The sequence below is a fragment of the Canis lupus genome, chromosome 7 (assembly GCF_048164855.1).
Source record: "Canis lupus baileyi chromosome 7, mCanLup2.hap1, whole genome shotgun sequence".
Taxonomy (NCBI): Eukaryota; Metazoa; Chordata; class Mammalia; order Carnivora; family Canidae; genus Canis; species Canis lupus.
In genome coordinates this window covers 66265287-66289479 of record NC_132844.1, presented here as the reverse complement: position 1 = coordinate 66289479, position 24193 = coordinate 66265287, and the positions used below count along the sequence as shown (strand labels likewise).

At 41.1% G+C, this 24193-nt stretch overlaps 3 protein-coding genes across 12 annotated transcripts in view; 1 reads left to right on the top strand and 2 right to left on the bottom strand.

The window, feature by feature from the left end:
- The window catches only part of TMEM217 (transmembrane protein 217), a 34149-nt gene extending 33594 nt beyond the window's left edge, over window positions 1–555 (bottom strand). The window contains exon 1 of one of the 2 annotated variants that reach the window (XM_072833214.1): window positions 422–555. The gene's annotated coding sequence lies outside the window, so the exon portion shown is untranslated. The remainder of the gene's footprint in view (window positions 1–421) is intronic. The other variant, XM_072833215.1, reaches the window with a different exon arrangement.
- TMEM217B (transmembrane protein 217B) overlaps window positions 1–1283 on the bottom strand; it is a 48906-nt gene extending 47623 nt beyond the window's left edge. The window contains exon 1 of one of the 3 annotated variants that reach the window (XM_072833217.1): window positions 1184–1283. The gene's annotated coding sequence lies outside the window, so the exon portion shown is untranslated. Of the gene's footprint in view, window positions 1–421; window positions 561–1183 lie in introns of those variants that run through there. The other 2 variants (XM_072833218.1, XM_072833216.1) reach the window with 2 other exon arrangements.
- Window positions 605–24193, top strand: part of TBC1D22B (TBC1 domain family member 22B) — an 82090-nt gene continuing 58501 nt past the window's right edge. For 2 of the 7 annotated variants that reach the window (XM_072833209.1, XM_072833212.1), the window contains exons 1-2: window positions 607–829; window positions 14948–15004. In XM_072833209.1, the coding sequence (XP_072689310.1) occupies window positions 774–829; window positions 14948–15004 (113 nt within the window). In that variant the 5' untranslated portion in view covers window positions 607–773. Of the gene's footprint in view, window positions 830–14947; window positions 15005–24193 lie in introns of all 7 variants that reach the window. The other 5 variants (XR_012034333.1, XM_072833213.1, XR_012034332.1 and 2 more) reach the window with 3 other exon arrangements.

The window sequence follows — 24193 nt, the reverse complement described above, 5'->3', positions numbered from 1 at the left end:
GAAACAGGGATTAAATCATTTGAATTTTACCCACAACACACAAACCTTTAATGTGATCAATTACCAGAGGAGCGGGAGACCCTTATGAACCAGCCGTTACTCACGTGTTGAACAGTTAGCAACCCTGGGCTATTGCATCTGTACTGATCCTTCTTCATAGGTTAAAAAAAAAAAAAATTTCATTCTAAACAGAACGGGGAAATGTGGGGAGGATAATAACCAGAGTGTCATTGATTTGGACACTGCAACCAACACATGGGTCCTTATTTTTAGGTCAAAGATTTATATACATAAATACATATGCTCTCTCTTTCCAAAATATATTAGCCTCAGAAACCTCATCCCTCCCCTCACGCCCCCCTCACGCCCCCCCGCAAAGAAAACAGTCCCTTTCTTCCTTCCCATAGGTCCCTTTCTTTACCTGCTTCTTCCACTCCTAGGGTTAGGGAACTTTCAGCCCCGCCTCCCTGCTTGTCCAAGCTCCGCCTTCCCGGTCCACCTGTGTGCCCAGTCCATGACGTCACCGTTAGGCTTCAGTGGCTTGCAGGATCCCGGCTTCCTATTGGTCTATCTGACCACGGCCTGCGCAGCCCGCCAATGGCAGCGGCGCTGGGTGGGGGGGTGCCCACATCCAAGATGGCGCCCCCAGGAGCAGGGAGCGGGTGACCGGCGGCGGGGAAGCGGCCTGGGTTGGCCCTCCGATTGCGGGGTCCTGGGGGTATCTCGCCGGATACCCCCCTGGCCCGCCTACAAGGCCTTCCCCGGCCAGAGCAATGGCCGCCGAGAACAGCAAGCAGTTTTGGAAGAGGAGCGCCAAGCTGCCGGGGAGGTAAGCCCAGGACGCCGAAAGGAAGAGGAGATTGGACCAAACCCTTGGAGATCCTGAGCCCTAAAGCCCACGGCCCTGGGGCGTCAGCGACCCCGGAGGGCTGGTCTGGGGAGCCTGGACTGGGGGAGCTGGGACTGCGTGGTGGCGGCAGGTCAGCTGTCGGGCAAAGGAGCGGGCAGCGAGCTTTGGGACTGGCTTGGGTGTGGGAGCCGACCGAGGTCTGGGGGCGGAGGGCGCTGGAGAGCCTGCCCTTAGCCGGGAGGTGGCCGGAGTCTGGGCGGGGGGCAGTGGAGTTGGGTGGATGGCCACTGTCGGTCTTGGGTTTGGAGGGTCATCCCCAGAGCTGCCTCTTACTTTAAATAGAACTCCTCCTTGGGGGTCTCCAGCACGCACAGGTGGTTGTTTGCTTCGGGGTGGCCCTTCCCTTGCTGCCTGGCCCACATCAGTACGTACGAATCTTTCTTTTGGACTCCCAAAAGGTTCTGGTGGGAGCTTGGGATCGTGTTGGGGGCGGGGGGGAGGGGGCGGACAGGAAAAGTGAGGAAAATTCACAAGCTCGACCTTACTTTGTTTTGAGTTGGCCTCTTCCCATTAGGAATTATTACAGAGTGACTCAAGAATCTAGCTTATTTCTTTAGCGTTTTCTATAGATTTGTTCAACCCCAAGTGACCTCTCCCCTCCCCCGCCTCCCCCCCCCCGTCTGCATTGTAAAGCTCTTCTTGTGCAAATGCACAAAATTCTTCCATTCTTCAGTTGTTTAGTTGGAAAGCAGACCTTCAAAGCTACTTGCTCCCCCCCTCCCTTTTGATGTATGTTGAGAGCTTAGCATTTGTACATCCATTAATCTGGTTTATAGTTTCAGTTTGTTTTGGCCAGAGCCCTAAGAAGTAAGTATAAGGGATGTGTATTTCAGTCGTGAAGATTTCTGCCAGCCATAGTCTACTTGGTGATGAAATTCATGTTTGTTGCACCCCCCACACGCTGCCTTTCTTAATTGATTCAGGTCTTTTCATTCAGGGATAATCCTTTGAATTGTGTGTGTGTGTGTGTGTGTGTGTGTGTGTGTGTGTTGTTTCGTTTTGAATAGAAAGAAATTAGGGTCAGTGGTGACTATATAGCAGTCTTATTTTACTTAGGATTCTATTAGACATATGGGAATCAGCTTTTAGTAACAGTGTTAAAGTAATGCAAGGGAATGCAGAAATAGCTTCAGATTAAAGGGCTGTGGAATGATAGTGTTAATATTACTGCTGAAGACTTCTATGTTTTTAGATAGGCACCACTTCCTGCCAACTGATTCCTTTTCCTTCCTGATCTAGTGAGCTCTCTCCAGTCTCACAACTGCTGTTCTCTGGGGTTTTCCATGGTGAGATCATTAAATTTTGACATCCTAAGGTTGTAATCAGAATCAGTGGGAAAACTGTTAAATCAGGAAGCAATGTTTGAAATGTGGGACATGGCATGCATGGTCTTTTGTGCCTGATTGAGTGCTGGTTATTATTAACAATTATTTGTTTTCTATATTTCCTGTTTTGGACTATAGGAAAGAGTCAGCTTTTTTTTCAGAGCATTACTTTTGTAATCAGGAGTCTTTTTAGTTTCTTCAAGTTTCTGGCTTCCTTTTTCATTTTGAAGAGGAATATTGAGGAATAAAGGAGAGAACATTTGAGCTCAGAAAGACTTGTGCTATTATTTGGACTCTCTTGCCTGTGTGATCAATGACAAATGATTTACTCAATCTCTGAGCCTCAGTTTCCTTACCTATAAAATGGGAATAGAACTACTTTCCTTAGGGTTACTGTGGGGACTAAATTAAACATCCTATTTGTAAAGAACCCAGGATAGTGTTTATTTAGCACGTTATAGTTACTTGGTAAATACTAGTTATGAGGATTGCTGTTATTAGTAGAGCAAGTAAATATTTATGAGAATGTTTCTCAAATCCTTATTCCAGTACTAGGTATTTATGTTCATTATTTATCTTAAGGCATTAAAATGTTGCCACAATTCGTAACAGTTTTTAGTACCTTGCTGGTTGAAGAGAACTATTGTTCAGCTGTGTCCTTTAGTGGGGAGCCCTAGCATCTTCTGGTTACGGGAGAAAATTAAAGTTTTTTTTAGATAGAAAGTGCTTTGATTTAAGGAAAAGATTAGGGCATTTGCTCAAGAATAGAACTTTTGCATTTACACTCTGTCAATGTTTGTGAAGAAAAACTTTCTCCTGGGTGGGGAAATGACAGAGATGACTGTTTCTAGGTCCATGGAAACCTAGAAGTGAAACTAGTTTTGTCTGCAGTTTGAAAGGTAAAAATTCAAAGTGATGGCAGTTACTTTCAGTTTCTTTGATCATGATCTAGCAACCTTAATGACAACAAATAGGAACTTTATTTAATAAATTAGCCTAAGTTTAAAATGAATTAAACATCTTTTAAAAAAAATAACAGCTTTATTGAGTTATAATTCACATACTATAGAAACACACCCTTTTAAAGTGTACAATTCGGGGGTATTTTGTATATTTATTTAAAGTATAGATGGTTTTGTGCAACCATCACTACTAATTTCAATACATTTTCATCACCCCAGAAAAAAAAACCTTGTATCCGTCCCCTCACGTCAGCCCCTGGCAACCGCTAATCTTTCTGTATGTATGGATTTACCTATTCTGGGCATTTCATATAAATGGAGTAACATGAAAAGAGCTTTTATGATTGGCTTATTTTATTAAGCATAATGTTTTCAAGGCTTATCCTTTGTTGTAGCACGTTTCAATATTTTATTCCTTTTTATGTCTAAATATTACATGTATGACTATATCTGATTTTGTTTATCCATTCATCAGTTGTTGACATTTGGATAGTTTCCACTTTTTGGCTGTTATAAACAATGTTATGAAATTCATGTGCAGGTTTTTGTTGGATGTGTGTTTTCAGTTCTTTTGAGTGTATGTAGGAGTGGAATTGCTAGGTTGTACAGTAAGTTGATGGAATTAAACATCTTTTAAAGTTCTCTGTTATTTATAGGAACCTCATGTGCTTAATACATCAAATGGTTCTTGTATAGATGCCTAGAAAGATAGGGGACACTATATACCATGTGGTTAAGAATGCAGGCTCTGGAAACTCAACTGGTAGATAAATAAGTTCTGGGGATATCATGCACGGCATAGTGATTATAGTCAACAGCACTGTATTATAACTTTCAAAGTTGCTAAGAGACTGGATCTTAATCTTACCACAAAAAAGAAAGGATAATTATGTGACTTGATAGAAGTGTTAGCTAATGTTAAGATGGTAAACACATTATACACTTTAAACTTACACAATGTTACATGTTAATTTTGTCTCAAAAAAAAGAATGCAGACTCTGGAGCCTGACTGCCTGGGTTCAAACCCCAGCTCTGATACCTTCTAGCTGTGTGACTATGGGCAAGTTATGTAACCTCTCTGTGCCTCAATCTCCTTATCTGTAAAATGGGAACAGAGTATCTACCCCCATAAGGCTGTTAGGAGGATTAATGAGATACTGCCATAGGAGGTGCTCAATAATATTAGCTATTATGAAAATGATAGTTGTGGATTATAGTAGTTCCTTTTTTTTATTTGTTTCTCCCCCTCACTTTGGTTTCTGAAACTGGAATTCGAAGACTTTGATCAGTGGTGTGTCTGGAGCCCATGTTGAGTCTTGGGTTAAAAAAAACAGCAGAGCACCACCTATTGTTAATGAGGCAGAGGGTTTACAGAGACACAGAGAAGCCTAATGCAGGGCAGCTATGGCTATAAGGTGTTCATTATTGGCCAGGAGTATGATTGTGAGCAGTGGTCCTCAAACTTTATTGAGTCACCTGGAGGGCTTGTTGACACATGGATTGGCAGCTCCATATCCAGAGGTTCTGATTCAGTAGGTCTGAGGTGGGACCTGAGGAGTTGAGCTTCTGAGAAGTCTCCAAGTGATAGTGCTACTGCTAATCTGGGAGCTGCACTTTGAGAACCACTGGGATAAGAGCCGTGAATTAAATTGAAAGAAACCTGAGTCCTCGTGTTGGGAACACTTGCCATGTGGATCTTGAACAATGAATGCCTCTCCTCTTGGCTGTCTGGTAGGCATTTCACACTTAACACATCCACACAGAACTCTTAATTTCCACATCTGCCCTCCATTTGTTCCATCTACTTAACGGTCCCACCATTCACCAAGTTCCTGGGACCAAAAATCCTAATGTTTGATTCTTTTCTTTCCCTTCCTGCCACACCAATTCAAAGGCAAGTCCTGTTGGGTGGTCATAATCTACCCTGAATCCAAACCATCCTCACCACTTCCACCTCTACTGCCATGGATCAGACTGAGTCCTCTCTTGCCTGGACTACTGCTGTAGCCTTATAATTGGCGTTCCTGCTTCTCTTCCTGCCCCTCTGCAGACCTTTTTCTCTTTTGTAATTAGAATGAAATCCAAACTCTAAGTCTTCCAGGCCTCCATGTTGGAAAGAGAGCCTGAGTTAAGGATTGTGATAATTACTCCAAGAGCAATGGGATGCCATTAGAAGGTTGGTGGGGGCTGTGGCACAATCAGATTCGCATTTATAAAAATACTCCAGCTGCCCTGAGGAAAATGGTTTGGACCAGTGTTTTCAACAGTTAGGGGTGGGGGAGACGGTTGGTGTTTTGGGTGGGTTAAATCTGGACTGTACTGGATGGTAGGATATTTAACATTCTTGGTCCTTGCCCACTAAATGCCAGGAAGACCCACCAGTTATTGGGACAAACACCTTTCCCACGTACACGTTTCCAAACATTCCAGCCACCACCCACCCCTGACCTCTACTGGGGATCAGAGTACTATAGTTAGGTGGCCACTGCAATCAATAGAAGGAGAAGTGATAATGGCTTGGACTAGGGCAGTGGCAATTAGAGGTCAAGTTTGAGACTCTCAATAGGACTTGGTAAACCTTTGGATTTGGGGAGTGAGGGAGAAGGAGGTGCTATTCCCAGGTTTCTGACTTAGGTGGTCCGGTAAGATTGTGATATCACATACTCTGAGAAAAAGCTAAGTTTTAGGACAAAGTACTTAAATACTCCATGCTCAATTTCCTTATCTATGCAATGAGAGTTTTGAATTCAGTGACCTCTAAGGCTGAAGCTGAGTGCTAAATTTAAAGTTACCAGCTCCAACTTGTATTAGTGGATGTTTCTCTTTGCTGTGCCATTCACACCAGTTATGCCTGATAGATAGGAGTAGATGGTATGGGGGCCACTGAGGTGGGCTTTTCTACCTCGTGCTTTTGGAAGTAGTGAATTGCTGGCCCCACGAAGGTCTGAGTGTTGTGAAGTTGTAGAATGTTAGAATTTGACCCTAAAGCCACTGTAAGTAAGGAAACAGGCCTAAGAGGGGAAGTGACTTGCCCCAAATCACATTGCAGAACTTCAGATATCTTGACTCTGAGTCCAGTGCTCTTTCTACTATTTCTTCTGCCTTTTGTCAATCTCTGCTAAGATTAGGAAACCTGACAAAGCACCTCATCCAGTCCAGGGGTGAGGGCGTTTCCAGTGAAAAGATGTAGATAAGACCTGGAATGGGAGAGACACATGTGAGCCAAAGCCTGGCTCATTTCCCACATTCTGATTTCCAGACCTGGGAAGGGCTTCTCCTTTTTAAGCAAAAGTGTTTATTATTATTTTTTAAAGTTTTATTTATTTAATCTCTATACCCAACGTGGGGCTTGAACTCAGGACCCCAAGATCAAGAGTCACATGCTCCTCTGAGCCAGCTGGGTATCCCAAGAGGGTTTATTGTTAAAATTAAGGAGCTCTCTTTAGCATTAAATGAAGTTGAGAAAAGTGTCGAATCACTTAAATTAGGAGCCTGTAGATTTTCAACTAAAACCTCTGTCATTTGGTTATTTTCCATAACATTTATGAATCTGATCATGGATTCAGTGTTATGCTCCCAGCCTGTCTGGGCAGGTACATTATATTACAACCTCTTCTTAGCTTGGAAATATTTTAATGGTAAAGTAAGTTACTAGCAGTTACTAAGTTATCACTGAAGCAGTGTAGAACCCCAGCTCTGTAAGACTTCCATCAAGTGAGTGTATGAGCCTAAATCAATTGCCAACATGCTTGGCTTTCAAATGAATAGGTTTGATCCCATATTTGCTTTCACTCCTTTGTCAGTTCTAAACACTTGTTGATTTTTCCTACTGAGTGTTTTGCACTATTGCAACTGTACAAACCAGCTATGCCAACACACCCTGTAGTTTTGGTTTTATTAGGGAGAGTGTCAGAGGTTGACCAGGATTTTGGTCTCTTGTCTCTGTTGTGGCATGTGCTGTGGCATTCATTTCTCTGCACATGAGGTGTGATTTCTCCAAGATGCGGGCTTTGCCTCTAGTGTTGAGGCCTAGCAAGCCAGGAGCCTGCTCAAGCAGAGGCCTGGGGTTTGCAGAATTCCCACCTTAACTCACTAAGCATTGTTAAGAAGTGCCTGGTGGGGTGTGGTGCACTGTGCCAGGTGGTGAGGGGACTGCAGAAAAAAGAGGTGGCATCACCACTGTTCTCTAGAAGCTGAAAATCTGCTTGGCACCCTGGCTTCCCCTGGTGACGATGCTGGGTATCATTGACTCTCTGGTTTCTCCCCTGCACATATGTTACTGTGTAATCAGAAGAAGAAAAAAAAAAAAAAACCCTAAAAAGTGCAGCTGGGTGAAAATACACTGTTGAGTGAGAAAAGCAAGATGTGGAAAGATAAGTTATGTGCAATCTTTTGTGTATAGTTTTAAAACAAAACAATATTGTATGTTGTTTATGTGAATGTGTGTAAAAGTATAAAAACAGTTGGGAGAGGGATTTCATACCCACTTCAGGATAATGGTTATCTCTTGGGAAGAAAGAGGAAGAGGACTGGGGACTGCAATTGGGACATCAGAAGTCTCCTTCATGCTTTATTTTCTTAAATGTGACACGTATTAACATTTGTTAAAGCAGAGTGATGGGTTCCTGGATGTTTGATAATTTTTCTCTGCATTTTTCTTTTTGTTTGAAAAAGTGAGTAAACTGCTTTCTATACTTGTGTGGAGCAAATGTTTTATGTAGCGAGGAGCAGGGAGGGGCAGAGGGAGAGAGAGAGACAATCTTAAGACAGTCTTTAATCTATATGCCCCAACGCAGGGCCCCATCTTACGACCCTGACATAACCTGAGCCAAAATCAAGAGTTGGACAGTTTATGCAAAAAAAAAAAAAAAAAAAAAGTTGGACACTTAACCAACTAAGCCACCCAGTAACCCCTGGAGCATATGTTTTTTTAAATTTTGTGTTGGAGAGACCAGTTAGCCAGCCATGAAGTTAAGTAATATTTAATGGAGCATATAGGGGGCACCTGGGTAGCTCAGTTGGTTAAGCATCTGACTCTTGATCTCAGCTCAGGTCTTGATCTCAGGGTCGTGAATTCAAGCCCCACATTGGGCTCCGTGCTGGGCGTGGAGCCTACTTAAAAAAAAAAAAATAACATTTGTGATTACTAGTCAAAATAAGTCAAATGTATAGTGTGGTGCCACTTATATAAAGTTTTAAGAACATGGAAAACAGTATCATATATTGTTTAGGGATACAAATATGGAAAAATAACATAAAAACAAAAAAGGGGGAAAATGCTAGATTCAATAAAATATCTTCTGAGGGCAGTAGGGGTGTGTGAGGTTTGAACTCCATAATGTCTTATTTCTTATGTACATATGAGTTGCGCACCAACCCAGGTGTACCTTATATTATGATCCAAATCAAGTTTATTTTTAAAAATGATTTACTGCAGGCAGCCCGGGTGGCTCAGCGGTTTAGCACTGCCTTCAGCCCAGGGCGGGATCCTGGAGACCCTCGAGTCCCACATCGAGCTCCCTGCATGGAGCCTGCTTCTCCCTCTGCCTGTGTCTCCGCTTCTCTCTCTCTCTCTCTGTGTCTGTCTCTAATAAATAAATAAATAAAATCTTTAAAAAAATGACTTATTGCTTTTAATAAGTAAGTAATAAGCACTCTAAGTCTTAATTTATGTATTTTAGGGAATCTGAGAAGGCAACAGTTAGTGGGTGCTGGGGGCTAGCATCCGGGAAGATCTCACGGTGGGGTCGGGTGCAGTATAGAGCTTGAAGGGAATGTTTCAGATTGGATATGATATTTAAATGGGAGAGGAGCCTAATATAGTAGCTAAGATGTGTTGGAATGCAGAATGGAGACCAGCCTGCTCCAGAATTGAGTGTGATTTGGGAATTTGGGAGGATGGTTCAGGCTGACAAGTGAATTATCAATGCCAGGAAATTGAGCACCTTAATCACCAGGCTTCCAGTCTGTCTTCATCTTGTCTCTGTGATCATCTTGGTTTCTCTTCTAATGTCTTGCCTCTCCCTTTGAGATTCAACAAACTGATTAATTAAAGTGTTCCAGGTACAGATACATCATGGTTCAGTTCAAAAGTGTGTTAACAAATTCAACTTGGGTTCTGATACCTTTGCTGAGAAAATCTCTTGCTTATCTTGGCCTTTCTGGCTGTGCTAGCACGTTGGGGTTGACCTATTTAAAAAACAGTCTACTGTGATTTTAAGGCCCCCTTCCTGGATAGTAATTAATGGCCTTTGGCTCTTAGGTCTCCGCAATTAGGATTGCTTTTTTTTCTCATGGATTACTGGTAGCTGGTAAATTCTTTCAAAAGAGAGAGTCTAAGGACCCTTTCATTTTTCTACCCATTCACCTAACCTAACCAGCCCATTGAAATCTTCCTGCAGAGTTTATCATCGATCTTTATATTTTGCTGTAAAGAGGCCTGTGGACTTGGAGAACTCAAGTGTACTCATCTTAGAGTATTTGCAAAGGTTAAAATACAAATCAATGGCCCTACATGAGAGACATCTAACTCTGGGAAACGAACAAGGGGTGGTGGAAAGGGAGGTGGGCAGGAGGTTGGGGTGACTAGGTGACGGGCACTGAGGGGGGCACTTGATGGGATGAGCACTGGGTATTATGCTATATGTTGGCAAATTCAACTCCAATAAAAAAAAATAAAAACAAAACCCCACAAATCAATGGCCCTTTTTAAAAAGTTTTAATTTTACTTCCAGTTAACTAACATAGTGTTGTATTAGTTTCAGGTGTACAGTGTAGTGATTCAGCAATTTCACACATCACCCAGTGCTCATCACATCAATGCACTCCTTAATCCCCATCATCCGTTTAACTCATCCCCTCCCACCCCTCTGGTAACCATCAGTTCTCTATAATTAAATATCTTTTTTGGTTTATGTCTCTCTTTCTCTTTTTCCCCCTTTGCTCATTCATTTTGTTTCTTAAATTCTGCATATGAGTGAAATCATATGGTATTTGTCTCTCTTGAGCTGACTTATTTTGCTTATAGCATTATACTCTCTAGCTCCAGCTGTATGGTTGCAAATGGCAAGGTTTCATTCTTTTTATGGCTAAATAATATTTCATTGTCTGTATATCACATCTTTTTTTTTTAAAGCTTTTATTTATTCATGAGAGACAGAGAGAGAGAGAGAGGCACAGACACAGGCAGAGGGAGAAGCAGGCTCCATGCAGGGAGCCCGGCATGGGACTCAATCTCGGGTCTCCAGGATCACACCCTGGGCTGAAGGTGGCGCTAAACCACTGAGCCACCCAGGCTGCCCACATTTTTATCCATTCATCAACCAGTGGTCACTTGGGCTGCTTCCATATCTTGGCTATTGTAAATAATGCTGCTACAAACATAGGGGTGCATGTATCCCTTTGAATTAGTGTTTTCGTATGCTTTGGGTGAAGACCTAGTAGTGTGATTGCTGGTTCTATTTTTAATTAAATTTTTTTATTTGTTGTTTTTAGTAATCTCTATAACATGGGGCTTCAACTCATGAAGCCCAAGATCAAGAGTCACATGCTCTTCCAACTGAGCCAGACACATGCCCCAATTTTTAACTTTTTGAAGAACCTACGAACTTTTCCAGTGGTTGTACCAGTGTTTCTTTTTCTCTATATCCTTGTCAACACCTGTTTATTATATTGTTGATTTCATTTTATTTTATTATTTTTATTTTTGTAAAGATTTATTTATTAATTTGGGGGGAGCAGAAGGGGAGAGGGGGACAGAATCTCAAGCAGACTCAGCACTGAGCATGGAGCCCAATTGTGGGGCTTGATCCTGGGACCCTGAGATCACGACCTAAGCTGAAGCCAAGAATGGGATGCTCAACTGACTGAGCCACCCAGGTGCCCCTTGTGTTGTTGATTTTAGCCATTCTGACAGGCATGATATTTCATTGTAGTTTTAATTTATATTTCCCTGATAAGTGATATTGAACATCTTTTCATGTGTCTGTTGGCCATCTGTAGTCTTTTTTGGAGAAATGTCTCTGTGTGTCTTCTGACCATTTTTAAGTTGGATTATTTGATTTTGGGACATTAAGTTTTATAAGTTCTTTATATATTTTGGATACTGACCCTTTATCAGATATGTCATTTGCAAATATCTTCTTCCATCCTGTAGGAGGCCTTTTAGTATAGTTCCAATAGTGTATTTTTGCTTTTGTTTCCCTTGCCTCAGGAGACCTATCTAGAAAGAAGTTGCTATGGCTCATGTCAAAGAGTTCTGTGTTCTGTTCTAGGATTTTTATGGTTTCAGGTCTGACATTTAGGATTTAATCCATTTGGAATTTATTTTTGTGTATGGTATAAGAAAGTGGTCTAGTTTCTTTCTTTTGCACATTGTCATCTGGTCTTCCCAACACCATTTGTTGAAGAGACTGTCTTCCCATTGGATATTCATTCCTGCTTTGTCAGAGATTAACTGACTATATAGTTGTTGTGGATTTATTTCTGGATTTTCTATTCTGTCCCATTGATCTATGCCTTTTGGGGGTTTTTTGTTTGTGTTTTCATTTTTGTTTCAGCCTTCATTCTATAAGCTGGACTTTCACATTATTCTTTGACCCATTTTATTTTCTATCTTCTTTTGATCCGTTTTATTTTCTTTCTTCTTTTCCTCTACCTACAAGACTCTATAAACATGTTAGAGTTGTATTATATATATCTCTGTAGTAGTATATGTAATAGTTTGTTTACAAATTACTGAATAACTTTTTAGAAAAGTCTGGGGAGTTAGAGATTCTTAATTGCTAAAAAGATCAGGGCTATATCCATAAAGATTGTCATAGGAACATTCTCTCTGGAATCTGGAAATCAATGCAAAAGTGATTGAAATGGCTGCATTTTTTGTTTAAAAGCAACTTTAGGATCACATCTGTTATGTCAAACAGAGTACTTGGTAGTAAACTTGTTCTACTTTCTAAGTGTTGGGTAAGGAATAAATTATCAAATGGGAGGGAGGAAGAAAGCCAACATTTCTTGGACACCGAGTGTGTGCCAGGTAGCATTCTGATGTTTGCAAATCTGCCTCATTACCTGCTGGTATTACTACCTGCCAGGAATTGTGCTAAAGGGCTTTTTACACGTCGTCTCATTTAAACCTCCCAACCCTCTTAAGATTGCTTAATTTATTTCTTAAAAAGGTAGTACATGCACATGATAGTAATTCAGGAAGGCACAAAAAAGTTTGTAGTAAAAACTCAGCCTCTGCTGCCAGGCCCTCCACTCCTCCAGTTCCTCTTCCAAACTCCTGCTACTGGTGTCTTGGGTATTCTCTCAGAGATACTCTAAGCATATATAAGTAGGCAGATATGTTTTATGTTCAAGGTTTTTCACGGAATGGTGACATGTTATGCATACAGTTCTGCATCTTTTTTTAGTTCATGTCTTAGAGTTTGTTTCATGTCAGTGGGTATAGAATGGCCTCATTCTTTTTAACTGATATACCCTAGTTAACCAGTCCCCTCTTTCACCGTAAGGACTATACTTTGGGAGGGGTGTGTGTGTGTGCATGTGTATATTCTGATAATTGGGGAAGTCTGTGTTTTTATTCTAGTGATTGCATTTGTAAGTATAACTTTATAGCATATGTCTTGAGACATCTATTGACTGCCTACCACGATCAATGATGAAATTAGTAGTTATATTTCCTGTCCTTTCCTCATCTGCTGTTAGTCCAATTACATTATTTTTTTTCAGTTTTGCCTTATATCCTAAAACATACTTATACTTCTGTTACTTGAGCTATTGGCTTACATTTTTTAAATTTAAATTCAATTTAATTAACATAGTGTATTGTTTTAGAGGTAGAATTCAGTGATTCATCAGCTGCACAGAACACCCAAGTGCTCATTACTTCAAGTGTCCTCCTCTATGCCCATCACCCAGTTACCATGTCCCCCCACCCACCTCCCTTCAGCTATCAGCTTTAAGCATCTTTTGAGCCTTGTCAGCAAAAGATGAGGAAATAGCATACTTATTCATTCTGTCCTCTGTCCCATTTTAACCTTTGCCAATTACATAGTTTTCACATTTCCTTCTCTAACCATAAAGCCTCAAATTTAAGAGTTAGTCTTCAGACTAAACCCATTAAATGCCCTGCACCAGTTCTTTTGCTATAGTTTCTCCATTTAGCTCATTGTTCATTGAAGTTTTTCTTCTAGTAGTTTCTTCAGGAAAGAGTCAAGGAAATCGTATTTCCTGACTTCTTACATGTTGCAACATGTTTTTCTGTCACCTTTGTATTTGAACAACAGTTTGTCTGGATATGTAGTTATTCTCTGGTCACTTTTTTTTATTGTGACCTATTACATGAAACAGCTGTGAGATATAACTTGATGAATAATCATGAGGTGAGCACCCCAGAAGCCCCCTTGTGTCTGTTCTCAATCACACTTCTCTCCTTCTCTCAAAAATAACTATATCCTTTTATGTTATTACTCTTTGCTTTGTGATGTTACTACGATGGATGCATCCCTAAATGATATAAATGCTTTTTGCCTGTTTTTGAAGTGCATTTAAGTAGAATCATACACTATTTACTCTTATTTTTTTGCTTGTTTTGCTCAACATGACATTTGGAAGATTCATGCGTATATTACTTATAGCCCTACTTCATATGTTTATGTTGCCCTATAATCTATTATATGAGCATATTACAGTTTATTTTCTGTTGGACACTTGGGTTATTTCTAGTTTCTGGCTAACAATACCTATAATGCTATAAATAGTTTTATATATGCCTCCTGACACACATATCTATGTATTTCTCTTAAGATATAGATTTGAGAATGAAAATACTTGGCCTTAGGGCAGGTGTATTTCGTTCTTCCTGGATATGGCCACACTTTTTGGAAGTGGGTTGTAGGACTTTATACCTGCACCAGCTCAGAGTAAGAGTCACCTGGGTCATCCTTCCCTTGATATCTAGTGTCGTTTCACTATCTTTTAGCCCAAGTGATTCTTTAGGAGTTGGTGATGCTCCCATTTTACAGTTGAGAAAATGGGTTCGTAGTAGTCAAGTAATTTAGTGCAAGTTTACAGAGGTGATGAATGCCAGAAACTATGCTCTCTCTAGCGCCAAAGCCTGTTATCTTTCCATACTGTCTTCTTTACAGATAGGACTTCCAACAGACAAGTAGGTATGTAAGGCACTGAAGCCCCAATGGAAGATGAACATCTTCAGAGGCTTTATTTCTTTACTTATTATTTTTTAAAGTTTATATATTTAAGCAATCTGTGCACCCAACGTGGGGCTCGAATTCATGATCCTGAGATGCAAGAGTGTCACGCTTTACTGCTTTACCGACTAAGCCACCCAGGTGCTGCCCCCCCCACCCCAGTTTTTTTTTAAAGAGAGACTTTTTAATTTTTTTTTAAGATTTTTTTTTTTTTTTAATTTACTCATGAGAGAGAGAGAGAGAGAGGCAGAGACACAGGCAGAGGGAGAAGCAGGCTCCATGCAGGGAGCCCGACATGGGACTCAATCCGGGGTCTCCAGGATCAGGCCCTGGGCTGAAGGTGGCGTTGAGCCACCCGGGCTGCCTGAGACTTTTTTATTTTTAAAGAGCAAGTTGCTGTCCTTTGGCTTGGATGTAGTTGTTCTTGGAGGTAACCTGTTTCTCAAAGTCCCTTCCAATTTTATGATGCAGATGGTACTTACTCAACATGTTTATCACTCCTGATAGCTTGCTTCTTTCTTTTTTCTTGCTTTCAGCATCCAGCCTGTGTATGGAGCACAACACCCTCCTCTGGACCCTCGGCTCACCAAAAAGTAAGTCACGATATTTTTCAATTCATGCATGTACCTCTTCTAAAATTTCTAAACTTTTCCCTACTTTGTTGAAATGACAGTTTCCTCTTTGATCTTTTCTACCTTGTCCCTTGCTCTGTTTTTGATCAGAAGATAAGCAATCTTCCTACCTCTAAAGAGTCTGTTACTAAGTGGGAAGTTAACTCACATCAGATTTTGTTTTCCTACATTGGAAGCTGGTATATGCAGGGTTTGGTGTTGATTAAATATGGTCCCCAGATTGGATGATTGATGACTTTCTTCTGGTTTCTGGGGTTCATTGCTTCTGAATATATATAGAGGTCTGCCACCTTTTCCTCACTTATGTTATGAGAACTAAGGCAAACAGAATATAACTGTAGGGCTGGCATTCTTCAGGTCCTCTTTTTCTCTAACACCCTGAAAGAAACCCAGCCATACAGTAGAGTTAAAAAAGCTCCTTGGAGGTTAAAATTCTAATAAATTATTTTCAAATACAATAGAAACCTTGGTAAATCTAAGATGGGTGGGTGTATCTTCATACCCCTAATTATCACTTTACCACTCCTTTCTCTCATGGGCCATCATTCAGCCACAATGACTTAAATGAGGAGATGGGTTGTCTTTTCAGATTTTCTAAGAACTTTGGCCTCTACCTCTGGACATGCTAATTTTAGAGACTTATTTCTAAGAAAGCTGTAGTTTGTAGTGAAAGCTGAATGATTTGAGAGGTAAAGACTTAGGTTCTCATCCTTCTGGGACCTGCATAATAATTTCTACCCCTTCTCCCTTCACAGTCAAGGAGGAGTAAAGATAATGTATATTAAAGTATTTTGAATACCTACAGAAATGCTCTGTCAGATGTACATTATCAGTATTTTAATATTTGAAAATAAGTTAGCGGATTTTTTTTTTAAGATTTTATTTATTTATTTATTTATGAGAGACAGAGAGAGAGAGAGGCAGAGACATAGGCAGAGGGAAGAGCAGGCTCCATGCAGGAAGCCTGATGTGGGACCCGATCCCAGGTCCCCAGGATCACACCCTGGACTGAAGGTGGCACCAAACTGCTGAGCCACCCGGGCTGCCTAGTTAACTGATTTTGTGGTGAACTTTCTGTAATTCTCTCAACTCATTTTTTTTTTTTAAGATTTTATTTATTTATTTGAGAGAGAGAGAGAGAACACGACTGGGTGGGGAGAGGCCGAGGGAGAGGCTGAGCAGGGAGCCCAATGTGGGGCTCAATCCCAGGACCCTGGAATCATGACCTGAGCTGGAGGCAGATACTTAACCGACTGAGCCACCCAGGCTCATTGTTTTGCAATTTGGCCAGGCACCCCTCTACTCATTGTTTTGCAATTTGGCCAGTATGTGGCAAGGTACAGTCTTCTGAATTACTATGGAAGCGTGACTGCTGTTCTTTTCTGTAATGCAGTTTTTATTCTTTTATTTTTATTTTTTAATTTTATTTATTTATTCATGAGAGACAGTGAGAGAGGCAGAGACACAGGCAGAGGGAGCAGCAGGCTCCATGCTGGAAGCCCGACGTGGGACTTGATCCTGGGTCTCCAGGACCACGTCCTGGGCCGAAGGCAGCGCTAAACCACTGAGCCACCCGGGCTGCCCTGTAATGCAGTTTTTAAATCAGAAACCACTAGAGTATAAGTTCTTTGAGGGAAGGGACTTTGTTTTATTCACCACTATGCGCTTAGCACCTAGAACAGCATGTGACAACCAGTAGGCATTAAGTAAACATTTATGGAATGAAGGAGTGAAATCATGGGCTTTACTTCAGTGCTTCTTAGCTTGTACCTTGCTCTTCTTAGCGGCGGAATATGTTCTTTTTGACATTTCCATTAAATAGAATGAATCCTGTTTTCTCATTTTACCAGTGATAGACTATCTGGTCAGTTGGCCAGGGGAGCAGGCACTACTCAACATTCTTCCCTGCCGCCTGCTTCCTCTTGCCCAAGAGCCATAATTTTATTTAGCTACTGAGCAGGTGAAATGTACTTAGAGCAGGCATCCATATTAGTTTCAGCCTTTTAAAAACTTCTTGGTCATCCCAGTGGCCTACTGTGGGCTTATCGCATTGAGTCTGGCCAGTGAGATGCAAAAGAAAGTCTTCTGAAGGAGGGTACTTGGAAAGATTTTCTTGTTCCACCAGAGAGATCATTTTGTGAAGAGAGCCTCTTTGTGTCTCCTCCCAAGTTTCCTGCTTTTGAATGTGGTAATGTGGAAATGAGATGCTGGAAGCTGTAGCAGCTACCTTGTAACTAGAGGGAATAGCCAAGAGACCTGCAGAAGAAACCCCTGCCCGGTGCCTTGACATCATGGTCTTTTTAATTTAAGCATCATAGTGGAGTCTTCTGTGCCTTGTAGCCAGTCCTGTTCACAGCAAGGATTTGTTGATTGGTGGTAGATCCATTCTGACATATTTTATAATGGCCTTTGATAAATACATGGCTAACCTAGAAATCAGTCCATCCGCTCATACATAAGGCAGCAGAGTGTACTGTCCTTTTTATGTTTGTGTCAGAGTCACCATACCTTGTCTGTATCAGTTACTGAGTGAGTTTTCCCTGATTGTGTTTGAGGACAGGTCTTGAGAAATATTGCCGTATTCCAAGCTGCCAAGACACATTTTCAACACTTTTGTTTTCCTACTTATTAGTTACATAAAAGCACAAGTATTTTCACTGACCATTCAGCAGAGTTGCGATCATACTCTCAGTAGAAGTAATCACTTAGCTCTGCGATTTGGGAGGAATATAATTGTCACTGAATAAATTGCTTCCCCTTGCCATGCACATGGCGGTCTGTTATTAGTACTCTGCAACATGAGACAACATCTCGGGTCTGCACCGGACCATTTTACAATTCCAGATTGTTACTATAAAACATTTATTACCCTTATTTTAGTACCTTTGTTGGGACATTTTTATTACTTTCTCCGCTACATGATTACCATTCCCCTTCAAACTGCCATTAATTACTGTATGGTTAAAAAAAAAAAATTACTGTATGGTTAATCCCCATCACAGCAGAAGCCTTTACACAGGGTCTTTAATCATCTAAACTGCATGAGCAGAGTACACCGTTCCCTCTCTGTATATAGCAACTTCAATTTGCCAAATTATTACCATTAGTGATAATATTGCCTGTAATAATATTTACAGCTTAGATAAAACTAGTCCTACTGCAGAGTGGCCTCATTGGTCACTCGATGGTATGACAAGCTTTTAAATTTTGCTTTCTGAATTGATACCAGAGTATGATAGGTCCTAGTTTCCAGTTACAAAGCTAATTCACAGGAAGCCACACTAGTTATCAAGATGACTGGGTTTATTTTAACATTACTGAAAACCCTCACTTGCTTCACACCCCTTACCAGTGTCAGATATTATTTTTCTAAATATATGCATGTGCTGTTTCTGTTAAGTGAGCAGCCCTATCAGTAAAATGGTGTAGTATCCATCAAATTACAGAGTGGTTGAACCATTGTTTCCTAACCAGTAGAACCCAGAGCTGCTCTTATTCAATATATCCTTTGGGGTTTGTGTTCCCATTTAACAAGTTACCATTCACCAAACAACTTTCTCTCAGATATGCCATTTATTACATTTTTGTGAGTTTTAGGGTCATGTGCACTACTTGAATCTCTCTTTTTTCACTTTCTAGTTCTATGATCTTGGGCAAATTACTTGACCTCTCTGAGCCTTAGTTTCCTCATCCATAAAATAGAAATAATAAGACTCATGTCAGAGTTGTGATGATTTTATTTTAATTTTATTTATTTATTCATGAGAGACACAGAGAGAAAGAGAGAGAGGGAGAGACACAGGCAGAGGGAGAAGCAGGCCCCATGCGCAGGGAGCCCGACATGGGACTCAATTCAGGGCCTCCAGGATCACACCCCGTGCCAAAGGCAGGCGCTAAACTGCTGAGCCACCAGGGCTGCCCTGTTGCTATGATTAAATGAGGTCTCTGTGAAAGTGCTTTTAATTTTTAATTTTTTTTTAGATTTTATTTTTGTGTAATGTCTACACCCAACATGGCACTTGAGCTTACAACCCTGAGATCAAGAGTCAGATGCTCCACTGACTGAGTCAGCCAGGTGCCCTCAAAAGTGCTTTTTAAACAATAATTTGGCATTCAGTTGTAAGGAGGCATGATGAAGGTATCTGTGAGAAGCCAGCTGGGCTGTAAGTTTGATATAGATCTGTCTAAACAATCTTGGGTAAACTTGAAGCCACACTGTGTTAGGGTTCCTTAGATTGGTTATAAATTAGTTGGGACCATGTTAAAATGAGGCAGCCTATAAACCAGAGAACCCCCAGCTAGGATTACCTGGATTGGTTTTTTTATGATGACTTCTGATGTCAAAAGGGAAGAGAGAGACTTTTCTTCCAAGGACCATATTCCTGGATGTGGCTTCTTCCCATTCTGGCCACCGACATACACTCCTGTTCTGCATAGACAGGAAGTGATTGCTACAAGGTGAAAGCGTTGGGGCTCTCAGCTATGCACACTTGGGGAAATTAAAGCTGTGGTGTTATGTGCTCAGTTTGCTTAGCAACTCCTCCTCCAAAGCCATAGATCTTATTAGACCTCTTTTGCTAGGTAGATTAGTTAAAAAGAGTGTATGTAGGCTCTCAGATCAGGTAGACTTAGATTTGAGCCCAGACTTTGCTACCTGCTCATAACCTCAGTAATCCTCAGTTTCCTTATCTGCAAATGGAAATAATAATAATTGTTATAATACTATCTCATAGCCTTATGAATGAGCATTAATCAGAAATGGGTGTATATATCAGCACAGAACCTGGCACCCTATAAGTAACCAATACATGTTAACTTACACATGTATGTATAAATGTCTATTATCCCTTCTGGAGTGGATAGGATTAATAAACATGGAAATGCTTCAGCTTTAAACTTTCCCAGCATTATTGCTGGTCTGTAGATTTTCTGCTTTTTCTCGGTGGCAACCCACAAGTACCTTTTCACTCTGACATGCCTCTTTTGTTCTGTGAGTGGTTCTCACCAATTTTCTGTCCTCAGAATCCTATCCCTCTAGGTGGTACCAATCCCTTTCTTCATGAAGGCCTCTTTCCTGAGGACAGAGCTGTGTGTTTTTTTTTTTTTTTAAGATTTTATTTATTTATTCATGAGAGACCTAGAGAGAGAGAGAGAGAGAGGCATAGATCATGATTTCAGGTCATGATCTCAGGGTTGTGGGATCGAGCCCTGTGGCTGGCTCTGTACTCAGAAGGGAGTCTGCTTGAGCTTCTCTCTGCCTCTCCCCCAACCTACCCCTACCCCCCGCCCCGCCCAGGCACATGTGCATGCTCTCTCTCTCTAAAAAAATAAGTAAAATTTAAAAAGAAAGAGTATTTAGGAAACATCAACCAGAAAAAACAGTAGTTAACCTTCGTTAACCCAAAGCACTTCATATCACTGTGTTGAGTTCATCATATGCAAGTTTGAGGTCACATAGCTTCCAAAAAGGAAAACAACAATAACTGTGACCATGGACCCTTATGCAAAATTTTATTGGCGACATTATTCTAATACATCTGCCTACTTGTTCTTGACAATGGGCCTTCTGAGGTATGTACTGCAGGCAGTGGGTCCTACACCCCCCTCAGCAAAGGAGCAGTGAGCATAGTGGGCATCCAGAACATGCAGCCTCACCAGGTCCACAGAGGAGTAATTTGCCTTTTCTGGCTCATTAATAGATTTTTGATAGCAGATATTCACAGTTTTATTGTTAAAATTTAACATGCCCCAGTTTTATTTTCTTTAATTTGAGCTCTTGTTCATTTCTGATTGTTCGTTCAGTAAGTTTAGAAGTAATCTTACTTTGGGGACTGCTGAAAGCCAACAACCTTATCCTCTGATTAATAAAAATAATATGCTCACTGTAGAAAACACGAATAATTCAGAGACCTATAAAAATGAAATAAAAAAATGAAATCAAATACTACCTATAATTCCATAGCCTAGTGATAAGCACTGTTAACATTTTGATGTATTTTCTTTCTGATCTTTTCTATGCATAAACTTTTTTTTAATACCAAGATTATAAAAATATATCTTTTGGTTCCAGTTCTCACTTTATTGAGATAATTTTCTAGTGATATTAAGTAGCCTGTAAAATGTGCTTTTCAGTGGCATTATAGCATTTTGTGTGATGGCTGAACTGTAATTTATTTCATCATTTCCAATTTCTGGATGTTTATGTTGTTTTCAGTTTTTAACAAAAATAAGAAACCCCATGATAAACTGCCTTAGATCCTCCTTGACCCTCTGGTTATTTTGTTAGGGTCAGAGATTATGAACAGTTATCTATCTATCTATCTATCTATCTATCTATCTATCTATGAGAGACAGAGAGTCAGAGACCTAGGCAAAGGGAGGAGAAGCAGGCTTCATGCAGGGGAGCCCAATGTGGGACTCGATCCCAGGACCCAGGGATCACACCCAGGGCCAAAGGCAGACGCTCAACCACTGAGCCACCCAGGCATCCCAATGAACAGTTTTATATGGTATGTATGTTGCCACCTTGTTTTCCAGAAGGCTGTACAGTACACACCCTCACCTGCAGTGTTAGACGGCCCCAGTGCACCCTGGTTAGCACTGAAGAGAACACTCTTTAGATCTTTGTCAACTTAGCTGGTGGAACATGGTATTTTGTTTCCATCACATTTGAATTGCTACATCTTGAAATCTAGTTTCCTCTCCTGTGTTTTGTGTGATATCTTTTCTTCCTTTACTCTCCATGAGACCAGTGTTTGAAAGTAATGTCTCAGTAAAATCTTACTCCTTTTCTGATGCTAATAGTAGGGACATTCTGGTGAATGAATTATCAGACTGTCTTCATCAATGTTAATAACAATTATCTTTTGGAATCAGCATTGGACTCCTCTTGGGAAATGAGAATGATTACCTTATCTCTTACCTCTGCCCAAGAGGAAGAAACAGCTCCTAGAAATGGGGGAACTTCTGCTCTTCTGGCAGAGCCTTGTTTCTCCTCTAGAGTCATTGGACGTTGCTGGAGGAAACGGGCATTTAAAGTTGTCTTTACTCCAGTGCATTCCAGTCCCCAGGTGTAAATTTATATAAGGTTTGAGGTTCGAGACGAGACTGAGTTAGAAATGTCCCAACCAGCATCCAGCTCTTGCTTTTAGGTCCTGATATCAGGGCTGTGAAATGGAGCCCCGAGTCGGGCTCTGGGTTAGCGTGGAATCTGCTTAAGATTCTCTCTCCCTCTGCCCCTCCCACATGTGCACATGCATGCTTTCTTTCTTTCTCTAAAATAAATACATCTTTTAAAAGAAGAAGAAATGTCCCAACCACATAGTCCCCTGGATCCAGAATAAGAGCCGCAGACATTGATGAGGAGACATAAAGAGGAAAAGGTCAGGAAAGTAGGAATGGTCTACATGACTCTTAGAACTAGGCTCTCTTGGGGATCCCTGGGTGGCTCAGCGGTTTCGCGCCTGCCTTTGGCCCAGGGCGCGATCCTGGAGTCCCGGGATCGAGTCCCACATCGGGCTCCCTGCATGGAGCCTGCTTCTATCTCTGCCTGTGTCTCTGCCCCTCTCTGTCTCTCTCTTTCTCTCTCTATGTCTATCATAAATAAATAAAAATAAATCTTTTTTTTTTTTTTTAAAAAGAACTAGGCTCTCTTTACTCAGTGTTTTTTTTTGTTTGTTTGCTTGTTTTTTGTTTTTTTACTCAGTGTTTTTTTTTTTTTTTTAAGTTTTATTTATTTATGATAGTCACAGAGAGAGAAAGAGAGGCAGAAACATAGGCAGAGGGAGAAGCAGGCTCCATGCACCGGGAGCCCGACGTGGGATTCGATCCCTGGTCTCCAGGATCGCGCCCTGGGCCAAAGGCAGGCGCCAAACCGCTGCGCCACCCAGGGATCCCTACTCAGTGTTTTAATCTGGTATTTCCCAAGCTTTAGTCATGTACCGTCTTTATAGGTTGTTTTGTTTTGTTGCCAAAGTCTGTACTATTATTTTACCAAATGCTTTATTTTTTTAAAGATTTTACTTATTTTTTCATGAGAGGTACAGAGAGAGGCAGAGACAGAGAGAGAAGCAGGCTCTCTGTGGGGAGCCCAATGGTGGGACTTGATCCTAGGACCCCAGGATCACGACCTTAGCCAAAGGCAGGTGCTCAACCACTGAGCCACCCAGGTGCCCCCAAATAAACTTTCTTAAAAACTCAATTAGATTTATATTTTTATTTCTTTAAGGATTTTATTTTTAAATAATTGCTATACCTAACATGGGGCTTGAACTCACAATCCTGAGATCAAGAGTCACACACTCTACTGACTGAGCCAGCAAGGTGCCCCAGATTTATATTTTATTTTATTATTTTTTAAAAGATTTTATTTATCTATTCATAGAGACACAGAGAGAGAGAGAAGGAGAGAGAGAGAGGCAGAGACACAGGCAGAGGGAGACGCAGGCTCCTCGCAGGAGCCGGACGTGGGACTTGATCCCGGGTCTCCAGGACCATGCCCTGGGCTGAAGGTGGTGCTAAACCGCTGAGCCACCGGGGCTGCCCCCAGATTTATATTTTATTTTTTATTTATTTATTTATTTTTAATTTTTATTTCTTTATGATAGTCACACAGAGAGAGAGAGAGAGGCAGAGACATAGGCAGAGGGAGAAGCAGGCTCCATGCACCGGGAGCCCGACGTGGGATTCGATCCCGGGTCTCCAGGATCGCGCCCTGGGCCAAAGGCAGGCGCTAAACTGCTGCGCCACCCAGGGATCCCCAGATTTATATTTTAAAGTAAACCTTATCACTTCTATAAATTAGAAGTAGAAAAGCCGATTATCATTTGCCAAAAATAGAAAGTAACCTTAAAAGTAAACACAGTGAAAAACAGAATAATCTTATTAATAAAATTCTAAGCCAGCTGATGTTGCTTGCAAATGTGTTGATCCTGAGTCTAGTCTCTCTTTGTTAAAAAATAGTCTTAAAGACTGAGCAGCACCGAACTGAGACTGTCTCCTCTAGGCTAGCAGAAGGACTTTAGCTGAACGAAGAAGGAACAACACATTCATTCTGGAACTCAATGTTTAATGCTGCATACAGACTACCTAAAATTCTCTCTGGTTCTGCCTGTGGTTTATGTTCTACTCTAAGGAATAGTTTAGGTTCTG